The sequence below is a fragment of the Oncorhynchus kisutch genome, linkage group LG3, assembly GCF_002021735.2.
Source record: "Oncorhynchus kisutch isolate 150728-3 linkage group LG3, Okis_V2, whole genome shotgun sequence".
Taxonomy (NCBI): Eukaryota; Metazoa; Chordata; class Actinopteri; order Salmoniformes; family Salmonidae; genus Oncorhynchus; species Oncorhynchus kisutch.
This window is the reverse complement of record NC_034176.2, coordinates 70185550-70199156: the sequence shown is the minus strand read 5'-3', so window position 1 is coordinate 70199156 and position 13607 is coordinate 70185550. Positions and strand designations below refer to the sequence as shown.

General features: G+C 44.5%; 1 protein-coding gene across 2 annotated transcripts in view; it reads left to right on the top strand.

Moving 5' to 3' along the window:
* Nucleotides 1-13379, top strand: part of LOC109873108 (potassium voltage-gated channel subfamily C member 1-like) — a 40487-nt gene extending 27108 nt beyond the window's left edge. The window contains exons 3-5 of one of the 2 annotated variants that reach the window (XM_031812835.1): nt 6321-6623; nt 11150-11155; nt 12246-13379. In XM_031812835.1, coding sequence (XP_031668695.1) covers nt 6321-6623; nt 11150-11155; nt 12246-12349 — 413 coding nt within the window. In that variant the 3' untranslated portion in view covers nt 12350-13379. Of the gene's footprint in view, nt 1-6320; nt 7803-11149; nt 11156-12245 lie in introns of those variants that run through there. The other variant, XM_031812826.1, reaches the window with a different exon arrangement.
* Nucleotides 13380-13607: the final 228 nt, after the last annotated feature.

Below are 13607 nucleotides of genomic sequence, written 5' to 3'. Positions count from 1 at the left end.
AAACACAAGCAATGGACATTAGACTGGTGGAAATTTGGTCCTTTGGTCTGGAGTCCAAATTTGATATTTTTGGTTCCAACCTCCGTGTCTTTTTGAAATGCGGTGTGGTTGAACAGATGATCTCTGCATGTGTATTTCCCACTGTAAAGCATGGAGGAGGAGGTGTTATGGTGTGGGGGTGCTTTGCTGGTTACACTGTCTGTGATTAATTTAGAATTCATGGCACACTTAACCAGCATGGCTACCACAGCATTCTGCAACGACACGCCATCCCATCTGGTTTGGGCTTAGTGGGACTATCATTTGTTTTTCAACAGGACAATGACCCAACACATCTCCAGGCTTTGTAAAGGCTATTTTACCAAGAAGGAGAGTGATGGAGTGCTGCATCAGATGACCTGGCCTCCACAATCCCCTGACCTCAATCAAATTGAGATGGTTTGGGATGAGTCGGACCGCAGAGTGAAGGATAAGCAGCCAACAAGTGCTCAGCATATGTGGGAACTCCTTCAAGACTGTTTGAAAGCATTCCAGGTGAAGCTGGTTGAGAGAATGTAAAGAGTGTGCAAAGCTGTCATCAAGGCAATGTGTGGCAATTTAAAGAATCTCAAATATAAAGTATATTTTGATTTGTTTAACACTTTTCTGGTTACTACATGATTCCATATATGTTGTTTCATAGTTTCGATGTCTTCACTATTATTCTATGATGTAGAAAATGGTACAAATAAAGTAAAACCCTTGAATGAGTAGGTGCTCTAAAACCTTTGACCGGTGGTGTAGATGTATATTTTTTTAACAGCGAATGCTTTTATTTCACAGTTAACTTGTTGAACTAACATTGCACCAGTGATATCGCACTCTAGAAATTACTGCAGTAAAAGAGACAGCCTGGTTTCCTGGAGACCTGTGTGTCTAACCTGTGTGACTCATAGGGGAAGTTGGACAAAGACAGCAGAGAGTGGGGGTTTCCCTCAGAGAACCTATCAATTTGCAGAAGGTCCCTTGGATGGATGATGACTGTGTTGCTCTTTCATGTTTTTCTGCTTGGTGACCAGGCCAGTTGTGGTGAGCACAAGCAGCTTTGGGGGATTCTCAGTTACTCACTGGCTGATATACTGTACATCGCCTACTCATGATAGGGATAGGGCCCAACTGATTCCATTGGGTTCCCTCTTCTATGAAATAGTGTGAGTAGTGTGTATCTATGCTCTGCCACGAGGGCCTGAAGTGACCATGAGTATATCTTGTGATGGCTCCTTATTTACTGCCACATGTTACGGCCAAGCATCATTCCACTCTACGTCTATGACTAACAGCCCTCTGAGCACTCTCACACACACAAAAAAAACACTGCACCCCTTGCTCGCTGGCTGTACTCCTGTTTATAATAGAATCCTTTATAACTTTATAATGAATGTTTTCCCTGGAGAGTTGTGATCCAAGATGTCCCACTTACAACGTGTCTACTGATTAGATTCCAACGATACTATTCAGTGATAGTTATTTGTTTGTAACAAACCAATTTAGATTACCTTGACCTCTATCTGCACCTTTACTTTGTAGCCTGTCAGATGGCGTCTACAGGCTGAGCCATCAAGGCCTGTCACCTGACCTGACTCCCTGCAAAGAGAACATCCAGAGGTGACATAATGACCTGTCTGCTGGAGGAGAGAGGAAAAACATTAGCAAGGGTCACACTTCCTGACTTTCTGACTTTGCCTAGTCATATGATACAGGATGTGCCTAAGTCTCATTACTTCTATGATCTTGACCAATGAGAGTTAGAGATTCACCAGGCACTGCCATATTGTACATTATCTGGAGGTGGTAAAAACAAAGATTTTTTTCACCTTCCCACCATCCTCTCTCTTACTTAATGTCTTATTTATTTAATTCTCCCCAATCTTATTTCCATGCCAATGCCTGTTGCCATGACAACAGTGTCCAAGCAACACACATTGCACAATAAGATTGAGGTTCCGCCAGGAACTGCAGCTATTCACTTGCTTCTCCTATTATTCACACTGGGCTGCAAAGCAGAATGATGGAATAAGCAGCCAATCTGAAACTCATTTAGCACCCAATCAGAAAACAGTTTGACCAGCTCATCCATCTACTGTACATGATGTCACTGAATGGTAATTGAACAGACAGACATTAGAGCAACACTTTGCATTACATTAATATTGTTCCAAAGTTACTATAAGGGATATATGTATGTAATCAACTCCTTCCATTTATGTAATAACACATGAATACACACATTCAGGAACATGCTGAACATGGGCCCTCAAGATGGGTTGGATTCAGCTCAGGGGGAAATTAATAATGCGTGTAGAATGTTGTGATTCTGGCACAAAAGTTGGCATTCTCTATATACGGCCTCCAATGGAGTGAGAACTCTGTCTGTGTTACCCTCGTCATTGGTAAAGCTCTATGCAGCGCAGAAAGCAACTATACACAAAGACAAGATCCCACAACTGAAGGTTGGAAAAAGGGCTGCCTAAGTATGATCCCCAATCAGAGACAAAGATAGACAGCTACCTCTGATTGGGAACCATACTCGGCCAACAAAGAAATATAAACAGATTTCCCACCCTAGTCACACCCTGACCTACCAAATAGAGAATATAAAGGATCTCTAAGGTCAGGGCGTGACAGTACCCCCCCCCCCCCCCCCAAATGTGCGGACTCCCGGCCGCAAACCTGAACCTATAGGGTAGGATCCGGGTGGGCATCTACCCTCGGTGGTGGCTCCAGTTCCGGACGTAGCCCCTGCTCCCTACGCTGATCCCTCCGCTTCTGTGGAACCGGACCATGGATCGTTGCCGGAGGAACAGGACCGTGGATCATCGCCGGAGGCTCTGAACTGGGAACCACCGCTGGAGGCTCGTCGCTGAAGACTCTGAACTACAGACCGTCGCTGGAGGCTCTGGACTGCAGACCGTCGCTGGAGGCTCTGGACTGCAGACCGTCGCTGGAGACTCTGGACTACGGACCGTCGCTGGAGACTGGACTGCGGACCGTCGCTGGAGACTCTGGACTGCGGGCCATCGCTGGAGACTCTGGACTGCGGACCGTCGCTGGAGACTCTGGACTGGGGACCGTCTCTGAGGGCTCCGGACTGGGGACCATTTAATTTTTTTTATTTTACCTTTATTTTACTAGGCAAGTCAGTTAAGAACAAATTCTTATTTTCAATGACGGCCTAGGAACAGTGGGTTAACTGCCTGTTCAGGGGCAGAACTACAGATTTGTACCTTGTCAGCTCGGGGATTTGAACTTGCAACCTTTCGGTTACTAGTCCAACGCTCTAACCACTAGGCTACCCTGCCGCACTGGGGACCATCTCTGAAGGCTCTGGACTGGGGACCGTCTCTGAAGGCTCTGGACTGGGGATCGTCGCTGGAGGCTCCGGACTGGGGACCGTCGCTGGAGGCTCCCGACTGGGAACCGTCGCTGGAGGCTCCCGACTGGGAACCGTCGCTGGAGGCTCCAGACTGGGAACCGTCGCTGGAGGCTCCAGACTGGGGACCGTCGCTGGAGGCTCCGGAATGGGGACTGTCGCTGCAGGCTCCTTGCCATGAATCATCAATACAGGCTCCGGGCCATGGATCATCACTGGAGGCTTCGTTCCATGAATTACCACTACAGGCTCCGGGCCATGGATCATCACTGGAGGTTTCGTGCCATGGATCATCACTACAGGCTCCGGGCCATGGATCATCACCGGACTGAGGAGACGTACTGGAAGCCTGGTGGGGGAGCTGCCACAACGCGTCCTGGCTGGATACCCATTTTAGCTCGGTGAGTGTGGAGAGCTGGCACGGGATGCACTGGGCTATGAAGGCGCACTGGAGGCATAGTGCGTAGAGCCGGCGCAGGATATGCTGGGCCATGGAGGCGCACTGGAGGTCTGGAGCGTAGAGCTGGCACAACACGCCCTGGCAGAATCCCCCTGTAGCACGTGCGGGAAGCTGGCACAGGCCGCACTGGATTGACGAAGAATATCCTGGGCCAAAGAGACGCACCGGAGGTGAGGAGCGCTGAACCGGCACAATCCGTCCTGGCTGAATGCTCACTCTAGCACGGCAACTGCGGGGAGCTTGCACAGAGCACACCGGGCTGTGGATGCGCACTGAAGGCATGGTGCGCAGAACTGGATAACACGGTGCTTGACCGTCACTCGCTCCCCAAGGTAAAAACGGGGAGTTGGCTCAGTTCTGAAGCCTGACTCCGCCAATCTCCCTGTGTCCCCCCCCCCTCCACCAAAAAATTGGGGGCTGCCTCTCGTGCTTGATTCATTGAGCTAATCTAAACATAGATTTCCCACCATAGTCACACCCTGACCTACCAAATAGAGCATATAAAGGATCTCTAAGGTCAGGGCGTGACAGTCTGTCCTCCAGTCTTTGAACAAGAGGCATGGGCTGTTTGATTAGGATGAGGGATAGGCTAGGATTGCCAAATATACAATGCATCAATTAACTTTTTACAGCAGTCTACACAATATAACTCACTTTCTAGGAATAAGAGAGCTGGGAAAGATTACATAACTTTTAAAGTACTGTTCTGTACTCCTCATAAAGATGGTCCCTTGAGCAGCTGATGTGATCGAGCGTTCTGGCTCGACACACACATGCACACACACACACACACACACACACACACACACACATACACACACACACACACACATAGCTATCAAATAAGCTACTTGCTTATTTATGACATCCATTACTTAGTTGCATACTTGAATATGGTGTGTGCTAATTGTTCGAAGTTTGAACAGATGGACACATCTATTTTTACTAAATAATGTCAAAACACACAGACACACATTAAGGGACCAGTGAGGACCCGGTGAAATGCCATTGGGATGACTATGAGAGTGCAATTCCAAACAGCAAACCAGTGCAGTAAACAAAAAAAACACCCTCTGAAATTGCTGTCATCATTTATTCAGTGAGCTGTTTTTAACCACATGTGCAACACAGACACTTCTGGACCAGGTCAGCTAACTGACATACAGTATCTCGCTGTATATCTCGTCTGTGGTTGTGCAGTGTGGCAACACATTTCAATGAGAAGCGATGAGTATGGTTCTGCGAGAAATGTAAGGTGGCTGTAGTGATGGCTGTAGTGATGGCTGACCAAAATGACCAGAATGCATCATGCTTCTATTGGAAGTGTTGTCCTCCACAATGCCAGTGATGGACAGACCTCAGTGATATGGTCATCACTGCTGTGTCATCTTTACTCTCCCTCTCTCTCCCGTAAAGAGGCACCATCTGGACAAATCCTCTGCCACCAAATCCTCTGCCACTGGCCAACAGCCAATCAATAGAGCCCATGACTTGGATACAGATATCCAAAAGATGAATGAGGGGATGGGGGGAAGTAAGAGGGGGATGAAAAAAAGACAAAAGTCAACAGGGATAGGGAGAAGGGGATGAACACAGAGGCTGCAATTAAAGTGTAGGAGGAGAGAGGGAGGTAGGGAATGGTGTCTTTATTCATTGAACTATTCTGAAGAAAGTGACTCATCTCCCACTCTCTCTCCCCTCCTTCCTCTCCCTCCATCCCAGGGGGTCTGCGTCACACATACAATGGCTGTGTGTGGCTGGCTAGGGTCTGTGTGCTGCCTGCTGCCTGCTGCGCTGACAAGAGCAGATGAATTACTGTAATGTGTAATGGGGTGAAGCATCAATGCAGCAGAGATACCATTGCTAATATCTGCAAGTGTTACCCACAAATAATGTTTTACTACAGCGGTGACAGTGGTGGTCTGGGATGTGTGGTTCAGTCTGGAGATGTAATGCTTATAAGGCCCACGAGGTATGACATGTGAGGCCTGGATGATGAAATGGTAGTGTTTCCTGTTCTCTCAGATTGTTGTGAGTTGGTCACCTTTACTTACCATACTGAAGATGAAGAATCGTGTGGCACTATGGTTATTTTATTGACCTGTAAATAGTCACTGCTATGTCTGTAACGACAGGTGGTACATTTCCAGGACAGGAGCTTGTTAGTTTTGAGAGTGAGGGATTTGGGAAACCAAAGAAAGCATATATTCCGTGCCAAATTGAGCAGCAAGTCTGAAGTTTTTGTTAGTTGAAGTTCCTATGGTTGGGATTTGGGCAGTTGGGAAAGGTCCATGTTGATTTGACATTTTTAAAAGTTTGATGATTGTGCTTCAAAACTGTGTTACCTGGTTGATTAAAAAACAGCCAAGCTTGCACACAAATGCCAGTGCTGACACATCCTCTTCCACACCATTGAGGAATCACCACTAAGTACTTCTCCCTCTGTTTCAGCACCACAAGCTGTTTTTCAAGATCCAAAAGTGAACGGGGAAACATCCAAGGATCCAGCCAAGAGAGCAGCCAAGGAGTCAGCCAAGGAGTCAGCCAAGGAGGCAGCCAAGGAGGCAGCCAAGGAGGCAGCCAAGGAGGCAGAAAAAGCAGCGCTGGCCAATGAAGACTGTCCCCACATAGACCAGATCATGTCACCTGATGACGGCCTGATCTTAAGCCCTATTGACCGGTCCGAGCAGCAGCCCTGCTTCCTCCCGGCCATGGGCGGGCGGCCAGGCCACACGGCGGCCAGAGTCAGGAAGGGTACGTAATATGACACACCTAGACACAGGCCCTACATTGGGGCACACATCCCAGGGCTTAAATCTCAGGGCACACCTTCCCAAGGGCACACACCTCAGGGAACACACCTCAGGGAACACACCTCAGGGAACACACCCCAGGGAACACACCCCGGGGAACACACTTAAACTCAAGCACAAATACACTTTCATGTGTACTCAGTGAGGAGAAACTGGACACACAAAAAGTTGTACTGTAAGTCTGAAACATGACACAAAAAGACACTTTAGAGAGCACACACATTATTTTTGTTGTTGCTTTCTCCTATATCACAGTAGGTCTTGTCCTTACTATCTTTGTCTATACAGCTTCCAACACAAACAACTTTAGGTCCCCCACCCAGGTACTACTGCTGAGCGACACAACATCACCCCCAACATTCTTATTTGGCATTTGGATGCCTTTTTCTCTGTCCAACTCTTCTCTTTCATTAAAACTGAATCATCTGAATTACTCTTACTTTTATGGATTTACTTCCGCAAAAAATAAGTTACTGAACAAATATATAAACAAATCACTAATCAGTGGTCTTGTTTTTCTGTTTTGGAATTTTCTTTAAATGTTTCTTTACATTACCATGCCAACCCTCCTCTACATTTCTGGGTGTTCTATTCTTTCCATTTGGTTTGTTCACTATCACTGAGACTATCACACTGCCCCCTGGGCCAACCTTAACTTTCCCCTTTTCTGTTTTTCTTTGTCGTATGTTTGTTTTTCCTTGTTTATCCTCCACCCATTGTCTGATCTGTTTGTTCCTCCCTCCATCACTCCCCCCTTCATCATCCCTTCATCCTTGATTTGTGTCTAATTGGCCGGTAGCTGGCCCTTCCCAGGGGAGGTCACTGGCGGAGCCGGCGCCCCCATGCCCACCGCTCAGCCCCCAGGGCCCCCAGGGCTACCCTCTGCTGCAGCTAGCTGGGTGGGTATGTGGTCAAGAGGACGGCCATGCCACACTCACAACCTGACGCCCCAGCCTCTAGCACTAAAGAATAGCACAATGAAAGAAATGCCTTGTTCACCACACCGAGAGATCCTTACTATCCTTATGCTCTACAATAACATCAGGCCTTCATCATGTCCTCTAGTCTACAGTTACACCAGGCAAAGGCAGGACAAGTGCAAGCAAAAGGCTTCTATGATGAATCAACTCTGAAAAAGAAGAAGAAGAAGCTGCTTCCACAATTGTTGCAGTATCAAACTATAATGCCAGTGTCATCCGCAGCTTCTTAAATTAGCTGCTTGTGAGCATAGGGAGATGAATCACAAGCATATAATACTGTATATTGTTGTCATGGGCTAATAGCATTGCTAAATCTCACCTGCCATCATCCCCAGCCAAGTTCCCAGACACTAGCTAAGACAGAACCTGCTACAGCCTCCACACAGTATACAATTTACACATACTTTTTATCCTGTCTCCTCTAGAGCACAGTGGAGCGTTTTTTTGGTCGAAAGGTCACACATTCCCACTGTCTCCCATAGTGAACTGCTCTTTGTGAGCATGATCTGTTTAGGATGGACAAGTTCAGTGACTCTCAAGAGCCATCACACAAACACAACAGTAATCCACTGTGTCCACGTCATGAGACTGATCCATTACATGAATCAAGTAGGATGATCACTAACAGTAGCTAATATTCTATGTCATGTGTTTATGAATGTGCTTCTGAGTGTGTGTACGGTATGTCTGTGACTGTGTCTGTGTGTGATTTTCTATGTACATGTTGCCAATGTAAAGTGAACCTGTTTCTCTGTTGCTCCATGTTGGCATGTGTTGTGCTTGTCTCTTAACTCAACACTGCATGTCCTGTCCAGCTGATGGTTGGCATTGGAGAGGAAATGTAGCTGGTGGTAAGGGGTGAAGTATGGTGAGGAATAAGAGAGGCCACATGGTATTACAGTATATGACAAGCATGGTGAGAAGCAAGACGGAAATGTTCAACAGCTCTAACAACGAATAATAGTTCAACAAGATTCTGCTAAGAACAATTTTTATACCATTGCTTCACAAATAAATGACAGGCTATTGTTATTAAACAACAGCATATCATAAGATTATGTAACAAGATCACTATATAATTGGACTGCAGTAGATAGTATATGTTGAAGTCTAGCTGAATATGGCTCTGTGCCAGCACTCTTATTGACAGTATTACAAAGCAGACAGGATACTGTCAGTCTCTCTTCTCCATTTCATATAGTTAACCACAAATGTATCTTGATGTTGAACTATCTGAATAAGTGTCAGATAAGTGTTAGTGCCTGGAGCCAGAATGGCTGCTGGGCTCTCAACCCTGCTAGAATATACATTGATGTGCCTTCTCTTTCTGAGCCATACCTCAGCCCCCCCCCCCCCCCCCCCCCCCCCCCTCTGCTCTCTGCATGCTTCCGGGACCTTAATCAAACAGAGAACACATGAATGGTAATACGTGCGTACAATTTGGCCTGGATCAATAACATTATACATTTTGAAAAAAAGAGTGAAAGGAAATTCTTTGAAAGATAGAGGTCCCATACCAATACACTACACTCCAGAAACTCTGTCTCTCCCCAAACAAAGGTTACCAAATGCTTTATAGCCTTAGCACCATTGCAGGCATGGGGGGGGCTGGTACCGGAGTGGTGTAAGTATCTGCAGGGCCCAGCAGCCCACATAGTGTCCTGTAGCATTCTGTAGACATGTATCAGTGGCACAGGGTGGTCTCCTAGGGTCCCCTCTAAACCTCTGTCCCTCTCCTTGTTACCCACCCACAGGAACCCAATCTGCAGCTAGCTCCTGTTCCACCGTGTTGTATCGGTCTGTCCCATTTTTGTCATCTGGACCTTGCTCTCTGTCTTCAGCTTCTGTCTCTTATTTTTTCTGTGGTTATCTATCTGTGTTGCTTGTTCTCTGTCTCTGTAAACTGTCCCTTCTCAAAACTGATAATGGGAAGAGAGTCTTTAATACCAGAATTATGGAAGTTTGACATCCATAGGAAAGAGTAGGTCAGCTCAGGTAGATTCCAAAGGATCTGGAAGAACTCATATAGAACTCTACACCTATGAATGGGAGATAATCATCTCTAAATACTCTTGTATTGCCCATCCATATGGTGAAAAGGACCCAGCTGTAAATGTTCACTGAAGATGAAGAACTCCAACACTTCAATTATTGGAACCTAGTCATGTCTTTATTGAAGGCAAACCATCAATAGATTCAGTAGTAAAGATATATATTTTTGCTTATCTATATTCTATTTCATAATACTTTTTTACAAGGTAAAGAATGTCTCTTCCCACCACAAGCACAACCACAAAGTAGCTACTTCAAAGAGAAGTCCAATTTTCCAATTTTTGGTTGACTTCTTCTCCCGTTCTGCTCTTCTGTCTTTTATTCTGTCGATCTACCTATCCAGCTACAATCCTGTCTTTCTCTGTTGGTGTGGCTCCCCCTCAGGGACGTGGTGTGCATGAACACAGCTCCGATACAACAGATAGTTGGCCCAGTCACACAACCTGACACTCTGTTCCTCTGCTGTCCTCTCAGCTTGTCTCTTTCTTTCACTTCTCTATATCTCTGTCCCTTGTTTTCTCTCCTTCTCGTGGATCACCACAGAGCAAGTTTTTTATTTGTAATTTTAAAACATCTGTAAGAGGTCCTCTTCCTCCCCATTGTCTTACCTTTCTCAAATGAATCCATCCTCTTGGGAATGACTAATGACTGGCTGATGCTGAGCAACCCAACCCTCCCGTGTATTCTCTACCACAGATCCACGTAAAGAGGAGACTGTCTTAGTTAAGTATATGCAGGCAGAAGTTCTCAGAGTGACCTGAGGGGGGCGCACCACAGTCTGACTGAGTGTGAGAAAACAACGCTTTAGGAGAAATCCCCCACTCCAACGTTTCTTGATTCCACGGATGGAGGGCTTGACAGGGCCACATTCACAGTGAGGAAGAGAAACAGTAGATACAGAGGTTTCTTACAGTGAGCTCACCCATCTCACTTTGAAGGACAGGTTTTCTCTCAAACATCATGATCGAATACGTCCTTTTTGCTTTTCTTCGTTGTTGTTTTTGTATGGACTTTTTCTCAGTGAAGAACTGTAGGAGGACAGAAAGACAAATAACAAAGGAACATTGGTCTGACATCTTGGCCTGAATGGCCAGAAAGGGTGGAATGAATTCAATAAGTAGAGGACAATAAGAATAACTGCTAATGGCATTTATGTCACCCAATACCATCAGTTAAACATGACTCTTTTTATTTAGCATGAGTTGCATGGTGGACTAGTAAAAAAAATTAAAAAATATAGCTATTACGACTATCCGTATGAAGAATATATTTTTCTTTTAATTTTTCCTCCCTTTTGCATACAATTTGTATAGCCAGACTATTAAGGTGTTCAATGACAGTGTTTTCTTTTCAAATTTCTTTCTATTTTTCTTTGTGGTACAGAGTACATGTTACCTGGCAGCTCTGGTCATATTGACCACTATTTCCTAACTAGAGACTTGTAAGAACATGGAGAATATACATATTTCAGCAAGCTCTCTATGTTGTGAAAAGCTAAAATAACATTTGACCTTGTTTATGTTGGCATGCTTTTGATCCTGGATCTTAATGAGAAGAATCATTTAGGCTAAATTAGAAATCTATGTTTCTGTCTACTGCTATACGTATTGATGTATACGATCAATTATTTATGGAGAACTTATCATAGTGAACCATTGTTACTTTCACATACTAAATATATACTTTGAACAGTGTTATTTTTTTAAAGAAAACTAGAAACAATATCATAAAGAATCTGGTTGACTCAGGTTGTGTCTGACCATCTTTTCCTAACAACCTTTAGCTACTATGAAAGCAGCAAAAATACATGTATATTTGAAAACATAAAAGCATTGTTTGAAATTAAGAACATGGGGGAAATCAGCTGCATGCACAATGTTATGCAACATGAAATCAATCGGGAGAAAAGAGTTGAAGAATACAACTCTAGCATGAAATAAATTTTGTATGAAACTTGTCAGAGGGGTCTGTATTTCATTGAATGGATTGAATGTATATGAATGTATATGAATGTATATGAATGTATATGAATGTATTTCTCCATTTCTCTCTGGTGTACCAAGCTTTTTGGAAACCAAAAGGAAGTGAATGGGGGGTCTTAAATAGGAGTGAAATCAAGTCTGAACCCAGAGTGGCCTGGAAGATGCATGGTAGAATGCACAGCATGGTGATGACTAAACCCTCAACAACATCTAAAGGGGACTTTAAATTAAGCATGGTTTCAACATACTCATAAGACTTCCCTTTTAAACAACCTCTTTATACAGACAGTCTACTCTAAGAGGTGTGATGCATTGGCTAAGCATGGGTGAAGCATGGTCAAACTAGCTGGTTTACCATGGGATGCCAGCCCGGTGGCACACATTCAACTCCTCTAAAGTTATCTCATCTCTACCCCTCCCTCTGCACTTTGAGCATCATCCACCATTAACTCTCACCCAAGCCCTCGCCCAGCAGGCCCTCGCCCAGCAGGCCCTCGAAGCCCTGGGTAATAACACTTCTGTCTCTCTTCTCTCTAGCATCCCGCCCAGGCCGGGCCAGGCGATCACAGAACACAGACCAGTCAGTCTGTGTTATGAACCATGGTGTCCCAACCACACTGTGTGTGGGCCACAACGTCCCATCCCCCGACTGATAATGCTCTTAGTCTGTTTGTTGTACATAGATGACCAGTGCCAGGGGGGTGCTGACGTGGACAGCTGGGCGTGCTGCCAGCCCCTGCCCAGCCTTAAATGTCACCCAGAAGAGTTGTGGTTCTCACACCTTTCTCATTGGCTGCTGTACCTATGACTGGTTGATTTCATGCTGTACACACTTGAGTAAGAATGAACGTTGTGTGTGTGTGTGTGTTTGTTTGTGTGTGAGTGTGTGCGTGCGTGCGTGCGTGCGTGTATGTGTTTGTTGAAGTTTATGTTTGTACTGTATATCTGCTTCCCTTCCTTGTGTCTGACTTCATGTAACTATGTTGGAGAAAGTCTAATCAAGAGTGTCATTTTGACCCCAGTAACAGTCATTTTTTCCGCCTGAGTTAAAGCTTGCCAAATAGTTGTTTTCTGGCTGTTTTTGCCATACCTCATCTGAGTTGCCTTTTTCATATATTTACCCTCAACTTTCCTTTGAAAAATATTCAATGCCCTCACTCTTTACACATTAAGGATTGAGTGTAAGAAAAATGTATTCAGTAAAGTGATCATAACTGCAATAATGACATTTTTTCAGTTTGTTTTTTATGTCACAAATGTCACTTGCCCTAAATTCAACTGTAGTTGTGCTTTATATTCATTTGATATCCCCATTTATACAAACAATTGACACATTTCTTGCCTAAATATGTATTTGCTGTATGTTACTATGCCTGCAAAGGGAACCTTGCAGTTATCATTAATGGAAAGAAACATTTATTTGAGGTATTTCTTACAAATATTTCTCTGTTACCTTCATGCTACAAGGTGGAAAACCTTCATATACATTTCATATACAGTACATATACAGTACATATACAGTACATATACAGTACATATACAGTACATATACAGTACATACTGCACTCAGAACAAAGTTTTATGTACTTCACGTATGTGACCATGAGACTATCAGAGATCAAGCACTAACATAAGTCATTACAAAACTGGTTTTGATAGGATAAAAACAAAATGATTACCCATGTTGTAAACTACCTAGTAAATGACAACTGGTTGGTTGGTTTCTAAACTCTCTTTCAACAGTACTGTACAATTCTTTCACAAGCGTATAATGTTTTCAAAAGTTTGGGGCTTTGCTTTTCTAGTTAACTATAGATTATTGACTAATATCTCCATTGTCACTTGGCTTAATGTGTCAAAGAGCCAGGTTATTACCAATATGTTGCATGAGCAAGCTGTGGTACTAGATAC